The sequence below is a fragment of the Rhinichthys klamathensis genome, unplaced genomic scaffold (genome assembly GCF_029890125.1).
Source record: "Rhinichthys klamathensis goyatoka isolate OS25496 unplaced genomic scaffold, OSU_Roscu_1.1 h1tg000011l_1, whole genome shotgun sequence".
NCBI classification, from domain to species: Eukaryota; Metazoa; Chordata; class Actinopteri; order Cypriniformes; family Leuciscidae; genus Rhinichthys; species Rhinichthys klamathensis.
Genome location: NW_026606564.1, coordinates 6,185,494 through 6,198,603, shown reverse-complemented (window position 1 = coordinate 6,198,603; position 13,110 = coordinate 6,185,494). Strand labels below are relative to the sequence as shown.

The 13,110-nt window shown below is 44.3% G+C and overlaps 1 protein-coding gene across 3 annotated transcripts in view; it reads right to left on the bottom strand.

Moving 5' to 3' along the window:
- The window catches only part of fgf12a (fibroblast growth factor 12a), a 79,754-nt gene that overhangs the window by 31,984 nt on the left and 34,660 nt on the right, over positions 1 to 13,110 (bottom strand). For all 3 annotated transcript variants that reach the window (XM_056264779.1, XM_056264778.1, XM_056264777.1), the window contains one exon: positions 12,876 to 12,986. In XM_056264779.1, coding sequence (XP_056120754.1) covers positions 12,876 to 12,986 — 111 coding nt within the window. The remainder of the gene's footprint in view (positions 1 to 12,875; positions 12,987 to 13,110) is intronic.

The window sequence follows — 13,110 nt, the reverse complement described above, 5'->3', positions numbered from 1 at the left end:
TCTCGTTCCCTCCATCAGGGAATGGAGGTTACAACATTTTGGGAACATTTTTAAAAACCAGATCACTTTTTAAAAAACGTTCTATTAATGTTCATGGAATAACTTTTGCTCATATCTCTGAAAGAACCTTGCCATGAAGGTCTGAGAATGTTCCCTGTTAGCTGGGCCTCTACCTTCATGTTTCAACCTGCTGGGTAGATTACAATCTTTCCTTCTCACCCAATGCACGCCACATTGATCCTGATCAATTTCACACCATGTTTGGTCATCTAGGCGAGAGAAGGACTGGTCCCCTATACTGAACCCGGTTTCTCCCAAGGTTTTCTCCATTTCTGTCACTTTTCTGAAGTTTTGGTTCCTCCCCACTGCAAACTTCCTTCCCACTGTCGCCTATGGCTTGCTTAGTTAGGGGCACTTAATATCCAGAAATGATCGCTGAAATGATCCAGTTATTGAAGTAAATTGAATCAACATTGAACTGACTCAAGCTGAATAATGACACTATTGTCTTCAGTAGAGCTGATTATAGCTAAATTGAACTTGTTTCATAATTAATGATTTTTCAACGTGATTTCATGAGAATTCATGTGAATTTCTACGTAAAGTTTGGTTCTACCACATCTACATTTACTAACTTTTTTCATACACACTGAAACATACAATATTGATGTATTGACACCTCTAAAGTGTAAATTACTCACATATGAACAACTTTACAGATGTACAAATGTGTACGAATTCTTATTTATAAATATAAAATTCGTAGCATTAATGTTTTGATTCTTTGTCATATCAATGATGTTTTCAGTCGTATTTATTAAATGCAGTTTACTTATCTACTTTATATGAAATGATAACATTTCGCCCTGTTCATGACCTGCTGCAAACTCATTTCGAAGGATTACATAATGTTAAACAAGAATACACTTTAAAAACTTGAAATGAATAACATTTCTGTAATCGTTTAACCATTATCTATCATGTAATATTTATTTTGTTTGCGTGGGACACAAAAGGCATTTTCTCACTATAGTTGTTGTAATCCAAATCTTTACAAATCCGTATGATTGCGAACAGATCCAAATTCAGAACAGATCCAAATTCAGGACAGATCCAAATTCAGGCTTTTATTCGGCGATCTTGATCTTCATTCACAGCAGCGACCGTAAACGTCAAATCCTGCAACTCGTTATGAATTAAAAAATTGCCGCCTCAAGAAGCTTTATGGCATGTTTTACGGCAGTGATATCAAACGCTCATTGGCTATCGCCTGTTTCATGTTTCGGTTGATGAGAAATGTGCACCTTCACCGAGTTGATCAGAATAATATTTAGTAGAAGTTCTGAATGGCTGGAAATTTAATTTTGTGGCCAAATTGGCTGGTGAGTGAAAAAGTTGATTTCAAACCCTGGTAAGAATGAAGGTCAACTTGACCTTGCAACAGTCTCCAAACACTGGAGACATGAGGGAAGGGAAGACACACTCTGGAGAAATACGCTGGAGATCAAGTAAGTCCACTTCATTAAATTGAGACTGGACAATAAGGGGAGAGAAGGTGTGTGCCTTTATAGGAGTATGATGTGTGCTGTGGTAAGGAGCCAAGAGGGATTATGGGAGATGTAGTGCAGAAGTGAGAGGTGAGATCACGACAGTACTCCCCCTGGAGGGTGGGCGCCTTGGAGTTGGAAGAGTGACAGGTAGAGGACTGGTAGGATGGGAGTTCTCCAGGGCGGCTGGGAGCCAGGGAGGCGGCGGTGGTAGTAGGGGGCCTAGGAGATGCCAGCAGTTCAGGGAGCCAAGGAGGATCGGCCTCTGTGGCCTTGCCACATGTATAGCCCCCGGGGATGTATGTATATCACGCTTGGGGAAGGAGACTCTGAGTTGGGGAACTCTAGAATCTTGCGCTTGTGTGAAGAGTTCTGAGGTTGACGAGGACTCTGTGGATTGGGCTACTGGAGACTGAAGGGGGATGCGCAGGTTGGGATGGTGGGATGATGGCTTCTTCTACTTCACATACAATGTAGGAAAATCCACTTAGCCACAGGACATCCTTGATGTAACACTGCAGGGAACAGGTGGTAACTGAAGCCGTCAGAATCTGTTTGAAAAGATGATTGTCCAATCCGCTCCAGAATACGGTCTTTAAGGTGCCCTCATTCCAAGGCACCATGTTGGAGAGCTCAAAGAATTCCTTCATGTAATTCTCGATCGGATGACCATTTTGGAAAACGTGGGGGCAGATACGCAGTATCAATAGCTTGGTAACAGATTTTTCTTTTTTGCTGGTGCAGGAGATCATGGATGACAGATGGAAGCACAAACCTCATTGTGACAGGTAAGTATGAAGGTAATTTTGACCTTGCAGGCAGGCAAACAGACAGGAACACTGGAGACATGAGGGAAGGGAAGACAGACTCTGGAGATAATCACTGTAGAAAAACGCTGGAGATAATCACAGGCGAAATACCCTGGAGATCAAGTAAGTCCACTTCGTTAGAATGAGACTGGACAATAAGCGGAGACGTGTGCCTTTATATGAGAACTGATGTGGGTGCAGATTGGTGGCAGGTGCGGATGATCAGTATGCTGGTGAGAGTGTGTGCTGTGATAGGGAGCCAGGAGGGATTATGGAAGATATATTGCAGAAGTGACAGGTGAGATTGTGACAATTACATTGTTTATATTCTTGTTATATTCTCTAAAAAATGGTTATGTTTAGGTTTGGGGTAGGGTTTAGGGGATTTAAAATGTGTCTATAAAACAGTAAAAGGGCAATTATACAAATATCTTTAGAATATAAAAGATTTGTACAAATTTTATGTTCATTTTATGTTTATGCTGTAACAACTACGTTTAGATGTTGCCGAAACGTACATACTGTACATTTCAGCATCTATCCAAATGTACAAAAAGTACTTTTTGTACCTGTAAATGTTACGTATTACCAACATATTAACAATAAGACCAGGCTTGAACCTTACAAAAATATTAAACAGAACTGAATCAACACTGAAATTATTTGAGCTGATTAATGAAAACAATATGTTGCTACTTCTGCTTTACAGCAAATTTTTAACTTGTCTCATATTTGATGAAGTTTGTGTAATTCTGTAACTTTTCAGTTTATTATTGTGAAGCTGCTTTGAAACTATTTCTATTGTATAAAGTGCTATTCAAATAAAGGTGACGACTTGTTTTCCCTTGTGCTTGTAGTAGTAACCCCTGTTTTGGATTTGTCCTTTGTTTCTGTTTCCCTCTGTGTTCCTGGTTTCTGGTTATGTTTATATTTATTTTGTGGTTTTGTTTCTTTGGACTTAAAAGACCTTTGTTAAAAACCATTTATTAAAAACCTTTGCACTTCAAGCCACTATCCTCTGCTTGCCTTCTTTATCCAGCCTGCCCGTAGTTAAAAATGGAGAGGGAAAACTTTAGATTTTGCTTGCTAAATTATTAACTGCAGTTTACTGATCTCTGCCTGTGGAACAGACTGACAGATAAATGTAAGGATTAGAGGTGGAAAGGACATCTCAGTTCAGCTGAGTTAAAGAACAGCCTGAGGATATTCCAGTAGCTCCCTTCAGCTTTCTTCCATCTCACTCCACACCTTATTTTCAATCTGCAAACAGGACAGTTTTAAATTCTCTGAAAGTCTCCACTTTCTCAGAGACATAAAAAAGACATTGCACTCCCATTTCCCTGTAGCATTTCAAAAGGGTAGATGGTGGATATGAATAGATATGAAATAACAGTAAGGTCCTCTTATCCACCAACTGTGTGTAAAGTCAGCGCATGAATATTTCATGCAGAACTCACAATTCATTATGGGTTCACACTTTTTAAAAAAAAATTAGCATAAAATTCTACTTCAAAAAAGTACAACCACACAAATGCAAAAATCACAAACTCCTGGTGACCTGTTTATTTTTATTATTATTATTATTTCATTAAAATTTTTAACAATTGAGCTATTATTTAAGTTCCCATGAATTAGATGTAAATTGTCTTTATTCATCATAACCTATAGGCATTTGAAGTATTCAATCTGAATTTCATGGTAAATTGCAATTAATCTAACCAAAAACTGATGAATGGCGGGACAGGAGAAGTTCTACAGAAAGCTCTTATATGGAGATATGGGCGTGTATTATGGTAATTGCTCATTGCAGGCACGCCTGCTCATTTGGAATTAACTGATTTTTATCAACATTACAACAAGGGTACGAATGCTGCTGTGAATCCAACTGTGGTTTTGTGTGAGAACTTAAAGCTGCAGTCTGCATTTTTTCCTCTTTGTCACCATCTCTGTTCGAAATCTGCAATTGCAGTCATTCGCGGAATTATCAACTTTACGTGAGTTGTCGTTCGACACGGCACAGCGCGGATGAACACATTGAGGAGAGTGTGCAGCTGTCAATCACCGCGCCGGTGTCGATACTGGCATTCAGAATCACAGATTAGTCTTTTTGGAAGTATGACTAACATAATAATTTTCACCGGAAAATGTCATCTGAACAAGTAAGTAACATCCACTTTTGTTCTGGTTCTGACATTGCAGTAAATCGCGCTGATTAAATCTAAAAATCGCTTATCATCACTTAAAACCGTGCAAATTATACTTTGTTCTCAAATTGTTAATGTTAACAACGTCAGCATTGCGTGACTACATGTAATGTCCTTCCGATATGTATCCTTGTTTTCGCATGGGTCCGGTTTAAGTCTCCTTTTTTTCTGTAACGTTAGCCACTCCGAAGTCCAAACGAAGTCTTTTGCATTTTACAACGGGTGAATCTGTTGTCACTGGTGATCGTCGTTTGAACCTTTCTGGATCCGCCATCAAATTGATAAGTTTAATTATATCAAGTGCTGTGAGAAAAGGCTATAAATCTCCACCTCCAGCATCCTCACACGCAATATAGCTTACTAGCCGAGACTCCTTATTTATGTGTACAGATGTGACGTAATGACGCAAAGACATGCTCGAATCTCTTGTGGAAATCCACCAGTACCACTGGAATTAAAAACATTATTACAAGCTTACCGTTTTGAATCGAGCTAAGGCAAGCAGATAGCGTTGAACACTGGCTGGTTATGTATTTTCTTAAATATGTATTTTGGATAATTTTTAACCCAAAAAAAGCTACGGACTGCAGCTTTAATACAATTACTGTATTAGTGGATGAGACTCATTCATTATTTTAAGGATCTAAGCGCATGGTCTAAAGCGGAGGGCGCAAGTGCACTTAGGGCGTGTCCGAATCCACCTTTGCTAGTTTAACGACTGGAAATGTTCTCTTAATGAGTAATGGGTGTGTTTTTGGCGTAACGTGCAATAAACCAATCAGAGTCTCATCTCCCATTCCCTTTAAGCTAGTTGCGCTTGTGCCATGGCGGATTCGCTATTTACATGGCGGAATTGGCGGAAAAACGTCTCAGGTTACTACTGTAACCATAGTTCCCTGAGAAAGGGAACGAGACGATGCGTCACTTGACGCTTTGGGAACGCCCCCAGCGTGAATGCGTCTGAGCATCAATGTCAACTAGTCCAATGGAAAGAATGAGCGTCACGGGCGGGTGACGTCATGACCAGGAAGGCATAAGAGCACATCCGGTGAAACGCGGCATTAGCTTCAAAAAGTCGAAGCAAGCCGATCACAGGGATGCAGGAAGTATGGCAGGGTGACGCATCGTCTCGTTCCCTTTCTCAGGGAACTATGGTTACAGTAGTAACCTGAGACGTTCCCTTTCGAGGGAACTCGCGATGCGTCACTTGACGCTTTGGGAACGAGAATACCCAAAACGCCAGAATTCCAAGTACCTGAGTGTCAGTCTGTTGGAACTAAGCACTAAGCACCTGAGAACCTGGGGCAGCATCCAGGTCCAAACTGTAAAACCTGACGAATGTGAGCGGTGAAGACCAGCCTGCCGCATCACAAACGTCTTGGAGAGAAACCCCAAATAACAAGGCTTTAGAGGCCGCCATACCCCTCGTTGAGTGAGCTCTGACCACCAAGGGACACGGATGGTCAGAGTACTCGTATGCAAGTGAAATAGCCTCGACTATCCACTTACTAACCGTCTGTTTAGAAGCAGGAAGACCCTTCTTAGGTGATCCAAAGCAAATAAATAACTGGTCGGACTTCCTCATTGAAGATGTCCGATGAACATAAGTATCCAGTGCTCGCACTGGACACAAGAGGTTCAGCCTTTCCTGGTCCGCAGATGTAAAAGGAGGACAGAAACCTGCAGCACAATAGGCCTCGGATAATGGTAGGCACCTTTGGAACATATCCATGTTTCGGTAAGAATGCCTTGGCCATCCCCGGTGCACTCAAGGCAGGTGGGGACCGAAAGGGCCTGAAGGTCTGACTCTAATAGGGACGAAATAGCTAGCAGAAAATAGTCTTAAAAGAAAGGAACTTCTCTGAGACCAAATCTAAGGGCTCGAAGGGAGCCCCAGATAGGCCTTCTAGAACTATTGCAAGGTCCCAAGCCAGCACCCTAGTGCAAGTTGCAGGCCTCAGCCTCAAAGTGCCACGAAGGAAACGAGTGATCAGGGGGTCTCGACCCAAAAATGTACTACCCACCAGGGCGTGGAAAGCCGCAATGGCCGCCACGTATACCTTAAGCGTGGAAGGACATAGACCTGATACAAAGCGTTCTTGCAGAAACTCGAATACTGTGTTTACTGAACAGTTAACCGGATCCCACTGACGCTGGTAACACCAAGAAGTGAAAAACTCTCGAAATAGTGAATATAGTTTCCTCGTAGCGGGAGCTCTGGAGCTTAGAATGGTCTCAACAACCTCGGTTGAGAGACCACTCTCTATGAGTTGGGCCCCCTCAGAGGCCAAACCCACAGTTTCCAAATTCCCTGCCGGGGGTGCAATATTGCATCCCCTGCCTGAGACGGAAGGTCTCTCCTGATCGGGACCTCCAAGGGAGGTCCGTCGAGGAGAAAAATTAGGTCCGCAAACCAAATTCAGCTCGGCCAGGGTGGTGCTACTAAATAGGCTTATTCCATCCTGGCGGAATCACTCCAGAACTCCTGGGAGCAGAGCAACAGGGGGAAATGCGTACAGACGTAGCCTCAGCCACGTCTGCACCATAGCAACCAGCCCCGAGGGGACTGGTTGAGTGAGGGATAACCAGAGTGGACAGTGCGTCGTATGCTGAGACGAGAACAAATCCACTTCTGCCTGGCCATAAAACTCCCATATTTGCTCCACCGCCTCGGGGTGGAGTCCCCTGGCCTCAGCCCCTGCCTCGACAGGGTGTCTGCTCCAATATTCTGGCCCCCCTGGAATATACACTGCCCTCAGACAGCGTAATTTCCTGAGGGACCAAAATAATAGGCCACCAACGTGTTGTCTGTGGGTCAAGAACCAGAGTTTCCTCCATATAACCAAGGCGCGGGGATACTGCCGCGTGATCTTGATCGTATGGAGTGGGTTTGCCCTCAGGGAGAACCCTCTGGTCCTGAGCCACCACTGTAAAGGTCTCACGTACAGCAGGTCAAAGGGTATCACATTGAACGCTGCTGCCCTGAGGCCTAACAGTCACTGTTTCAGAACAACACATGATGGCCCCTCAGGTCTGGGAGGAGATGTCTCAACGCATTGAAGACGACCATCATCTCTAGGCAATTCATGTGCCAAGCGAGATGATGACTCCTCCCAAGCCCTGAGCTGAGCGGCCTTCCAATACCGCTCCCCAGCCGGTGAGGGAAGCATCTGTCGAGATAGCAACTCGATGGCAAAGAGCTCCCAACACCGAACCCTGGGTTAAGAACCAGTGTTTCCTCCATATAACCAAGGCACGAAGGCACGGCCGCGTGATCTTGATCATACGAAGTGGGTTTCCCCTCGGGGAGAACCCTCTGGTCCTGCGCCACCACTGCAAAGGTCTCATGTACAGCAGGCCAAAAGGTATCCCGTTGGACGCTACTGCCACAAGACCCAACAGTCTCTCGAACTGTTTTACAGTGCGTGACTGGCCTAGCCTCAGCTCTTTTGTGGCTGTTAGGATAGCAGCTACACGAACGGGCGACAGAGTGGCCCGCATCGTCACTGAATCCCATACCACACCAAGGAAAGTGGTTCTCTGTACTGGAGAAAGCACACTCTTCTTGGCATTGAGCCTCAACCCCAACATCTGCATATGAGCGAGAACGACACCTCGGTGCCGAACCGCTAACTGTTCTGATTCCGCTAGAATCAGCCAGTCATCTATGCAATTCAGAATGCGTATACACTGCAGCCTGGCGGGGTCAGAGCTGCGTCTATACACTTCGTGAATGTGCGGGGTGATAGAGCTAGACCGAAAGGAAGTGCCTGATACTGGTGTTCTTTGCCCCAAAGAAAACCTCAGGAACCTCCTGTGCTGAGGGAGGATGGAGATATGGAAGTATACGTCTTTTAGATCTATCGTGACAAACCAGTCCTCGGATCTGATTTGAGTCACGATCTGTTTGAGTGTCAGCATCTTGGACTTGAGTTCCAGCACCAAACACTCCAACAGACGAAGATCTAGTATGTGACGCTGCTCTCCATCCTTTTTTGGAACAATGAGATAACGACTGTAAAGACCCGACGCAATGTCGGGTGAGTACACCTGCTCTATAGCTTTCTTTGCTAACAGGGCCTTTACCCCTTGCTCCATTACCAGAGAGATTACCATTACCCATAGAGATATATCTGGCAGTAGCTTCCGCGCTGCCAGAAAATCTACCAAGGGAACCAGCCCCTCGAGGCTGGCCTCTGGTGTAATAAAGACAGCCAGTTCGGGGACCTGAAACATACTGGCAGGAACCACCCGAACTGACTGTTTTCGAACCCCCCTCAGAGGGCGCGAGTCCGACGCAATGTCGAGTTGACGCTGCGCCAGAAGCTCGCTGGAGAACGCTGCGCCCCGAAGCACCAAGGGTGGCGGGGTTGGCAGAACGGTCCCCTGAGGGCACAGAGATGGAAAGGGCACCGTATAATGAGGTGTACACCATTCCACCCCGGTTGGGGCTGCCCTCACCGGTCTGACGCCGTGGCGCCAGACCTTTTCTTTTGAGCCGCAGCCTTCTCACCATAAAGAACGGTCCTCGGATCCGGCTTCTGCTTTGAAGGCTTTGGCTGCTGTGTTGTGTATGAGAAACTAGCCGGCTGGAGCTGCTCACGCCCAGCAGCCCCAGTGGGTTGGACATAGCGAGGGAGAGATTATCTTGTATCTTTCTCCATGATTCCCATCAAATTGAGCCAGAGGTGTCTCTCAGTGACCACATTTCTTTGGCTGCCATCCCTGAGAGATAAATATGAGGCCCGACGGAGTTCTCAAACCCCATCGGGCCAAACTCCCTCACTTCTGTCCAAATACCACAGCAGGTCAGCCTGATATGCTTGCAGCACTGCTATAGTGTGCAAGCAGGCTCGTGCCAGACCCACTGCCATATATGCTTTTCCCACTAGATTAAAAAATAGTTTTCTTTAATGGTTTAGTGAGAGAAGCCGACGCCTTCAGGGACGATACTGAACCGGGAGACATAGCTCTCAAGTGTCTGTTCTACCCGGGGTATTGCCCCATAGCCATACTCTCTTAACCCCCAAATATCTGAATATACATGAATGTGGGGCTAAAAAATGAGTAAGGCTTTTTCCATGATCTAGACAGCTCGCTGTGCAGATCGGGAAAAATGGAAGGCCCCGTGATGGAGGTGGAAAAATAGAGGGAAGGAAACTCGTTCAATTTATTTTAAGGACGAGTGCCCCCTTATTTCTGCTGGCCATTAAATATTTAATTTATCTACAGCCTTAGTAAACACCTCCACCAGCTTATTATTATATATATATTTTTTTTATATACATTCTTTATATATATACACTTTATATAATATATAAACTATCATATATATATATATATATAGGCTATATATAATTCTCATACGCTGGGGAAGAGATGGCAAATCCACTTCCCCCATGATTGTGTACACTTTCAATGCCCAGCACATCTACCTCCTCGGAGGTAGAGCACTGAAGCATTGATTTCTCTCCCCGGGCGGAAGAGACCGCAGCGCGGGCCTCCAGAGATCGGAGAGAGAGCACTGGATCCCTCGTGGAAAGGGAGGAGATAAGATCCGCGGACCCGTCTCCAACCCCGTAACGAGATCCTATTCGCGATCCACAGGAATGCATTCTCCGCGCTGCCTCGGCAGACGCGTGTCCTGCACCCCGAGGATCGCGAGCCTGGCCACTTTCCTCGAAAAGTGACAGGCGGGAGTGGAGCATGCGAAGCGAAAGCTTCTCACAATGTTGCAATCAGCCCCCTCGGAGGCTGATACCGCATGCTCCACTCCCAAACAAACTACACAAAGCTCGTGTGTGTCCCCACCCGTTAAATAACGCGGGCAGGGAGAAGCACAGAGTTTGTAAAGTTGTTTCGCCATAACTCTTCCCAATAATATCGAACAGACAACAATAAATAGACAGAGACAGAGTAACACAGATCGCTTGCTGAGACACAGAAGTTAATGCCGCGTTTCACCGGATGTGCTCTTATGCCTTCCTGGTCATGACGTCACCCGCCCGTGATGCTCATTCTTTCCATTGGACTAGTTGACATTGATGCTCAGACGCATTCACGCTGGGGGCGTTCCCAAAGCGTCAAGTGACGCATCGCGAGTTCCCTCGAAAGGGAACTGAACGCTTCTCTAGCGATGAAACGGATCTGCTCGTGTGCGAGGTTAAAGCAAGCAAGCAGAACATCTACGGGACAAAGTGTATGCGCATTGGTGCACATTACTAACGCGCTCTTTAAATAACGAAAACAAATATTGGAGCAGTCTATTTCAGTTGCCTCAAAATAGCAATGCGCCAACAATGAGCCTGAGCACACGTCGTTTTCAGACCAGCACATGGGCATGGGCGCACAAATGGGTGCAAATGCATTAGCTATTTAAACAACGTGGTGCAGGACATGAAAATGATAACTGCGTCGGGCTGAAACTAGCAAAAAGCACTTGGGTCGCGCCTGGTGCCGCATTGCACCGGGTGTATGATAGGGCCCAATAGTGAGGTTTCTTCTACAGTGACAAATCATTCCCAACAAATGCCACATACAAACTTTTTAGGGGATTTTAAGAAGTCTTCTCTGTTTTACACCAAAGTCTGTTCTGGACACAGATGATGTTAGGGGACTGGAGCGACCTACATGGCCCTGGAGAGTTCATTTGTTCAGAAGCTGTTCCCTCAGAGAGGACTGTTTGCCTGTTCTGAAAGGGCATTGGTGTAAAAGTTTAATACCCATAGTGAAACTAATGTTTATACAAAAGTTATACCTATTCTTTATGGCCATACCATATAAATGTAGCCTGGGTAAACCCAGACAACTTCCGGCAAATTTAGATTTGCTCTGAAAGTTAGTCTGGCAAAGAGCTCATTCAAGCCCATTTCCAATCCGTCGAAATCGAGGCACCAATCAGAAACGTTGGGGCGGGCTTTACACGATGATGACAGCGCTGGGATTTTGAAGCAGATTTTGTAGCCTACATTACAAAGATGGATGCCGCCGTCGAACATGACTCGTTCGAATCAGCTATCGCGTCTGTTTTAAGTGATTTGAACATTCTCTTTTTGTTAAAACCGAGCAAAGAACAACACTCGGAGATGTTTCTCCGCCGCTCTGCATACGTATCCACGACGTCCGTTGGTGGAAATGACATCCCTCTGGAAATGATTTGTTTATGACGCTTTGCCAGAACTCAGTTACAACTGAGAATGGTCTGGTTTTAACCAGGCTAATATAAATGTAGTTTTGCCAGCCGACTGTTCCTCATAAGAACCACCTTTAATGAATAAGCCATGTAAATACTTTAGCACGACTCCATGGAGATCCTAGGCAGTCGGGTCTTTCACAAGAAACAGCACAAACTGTAGGAAATGCATACAATTCACACGTTTAACCACTCTCATTATGGGCCACGAGTGTATTGCCTTTGTTAGACAGCCCTACAGAAAGGATGACTCATAGAAAGAGCGCTGGCAATAGAGAAGTGCTGCAAACCTGGTTAAGTGGGATTGCCCTTCCAGTACGTTGTAACAGTTCTGATCTCATCAACACTTACCATTTGAATAATAATTTGCATTCAAAACGATTCAAATTCATATGAATTGAAACATTAAAATAACACTGCTCTTTCATGATTAGAGCAATAATATATTACCAGAAGCAAATATCCACTTAACAATTATGTCATTTCATTCTCATTGATGGTGTGCGTTTAAATAATCAAAATCTAATATTTGTCAGATGAAAAAGACATCATAACAGTTTTATGAGAAACAATAAGATTTTTAATAAGACAAAAGTCCAATTATACAAATGCTTGTCTTCAAACAGATGTCTGGTATATTTAATCATATTAGTTATAGCTATGAAGGACACATTCAGTCAAAAGTCAGCTATATAATGAAGTACTACTCCCCCCCCCCCCCCCCCAAATTTCAGGTCAGGTTAGTTGTCACGTGTTTTTTTTTTTGTCATCTTTTTCAACAGTTAATTAATTACAGTTCGTGCTGAATCAATCAATAGTTTGATATTTTTGTTACCTTGTATACATTTTTGAATTGTTGTGTTTAAAGATTGTTTTACCGTTGACATTTTGCTGAAAAGCCTATTTCGTCACACACAAACACACACACACACACACACACACACACACACACACACACACACACACACAAACACTTTTCAGAAAACAGAACTTCATAAATAAACCAACCCTGAGGGATGTTCACTGAAGTAAAATGTACGACAACGGACTCCCCTATATGCAATTAGTGTGGTACATTGGACTCTGTATGCGCTGCACATTTGGTGCAGTTCCAATCACTCACTGTTGTCGCTGTTCTCATCCTTGGTGCCATCGATGGTTCCGTCTGGCTGCATCTGCAGGTAAAAACCCTGCTGGCTGAACAGTCGTGTCACAATGCCTTTCAGCTGCGGCTCTGGAACAAATAAACACACAGCCCCGTCCCCAACCCACATTTTTATCAGAATCCACCCCAACACATTGCAAAATTTTTAAAAAATCATGTTAACAGAAGAAAAAAAATGAAGAATTTAAAACAA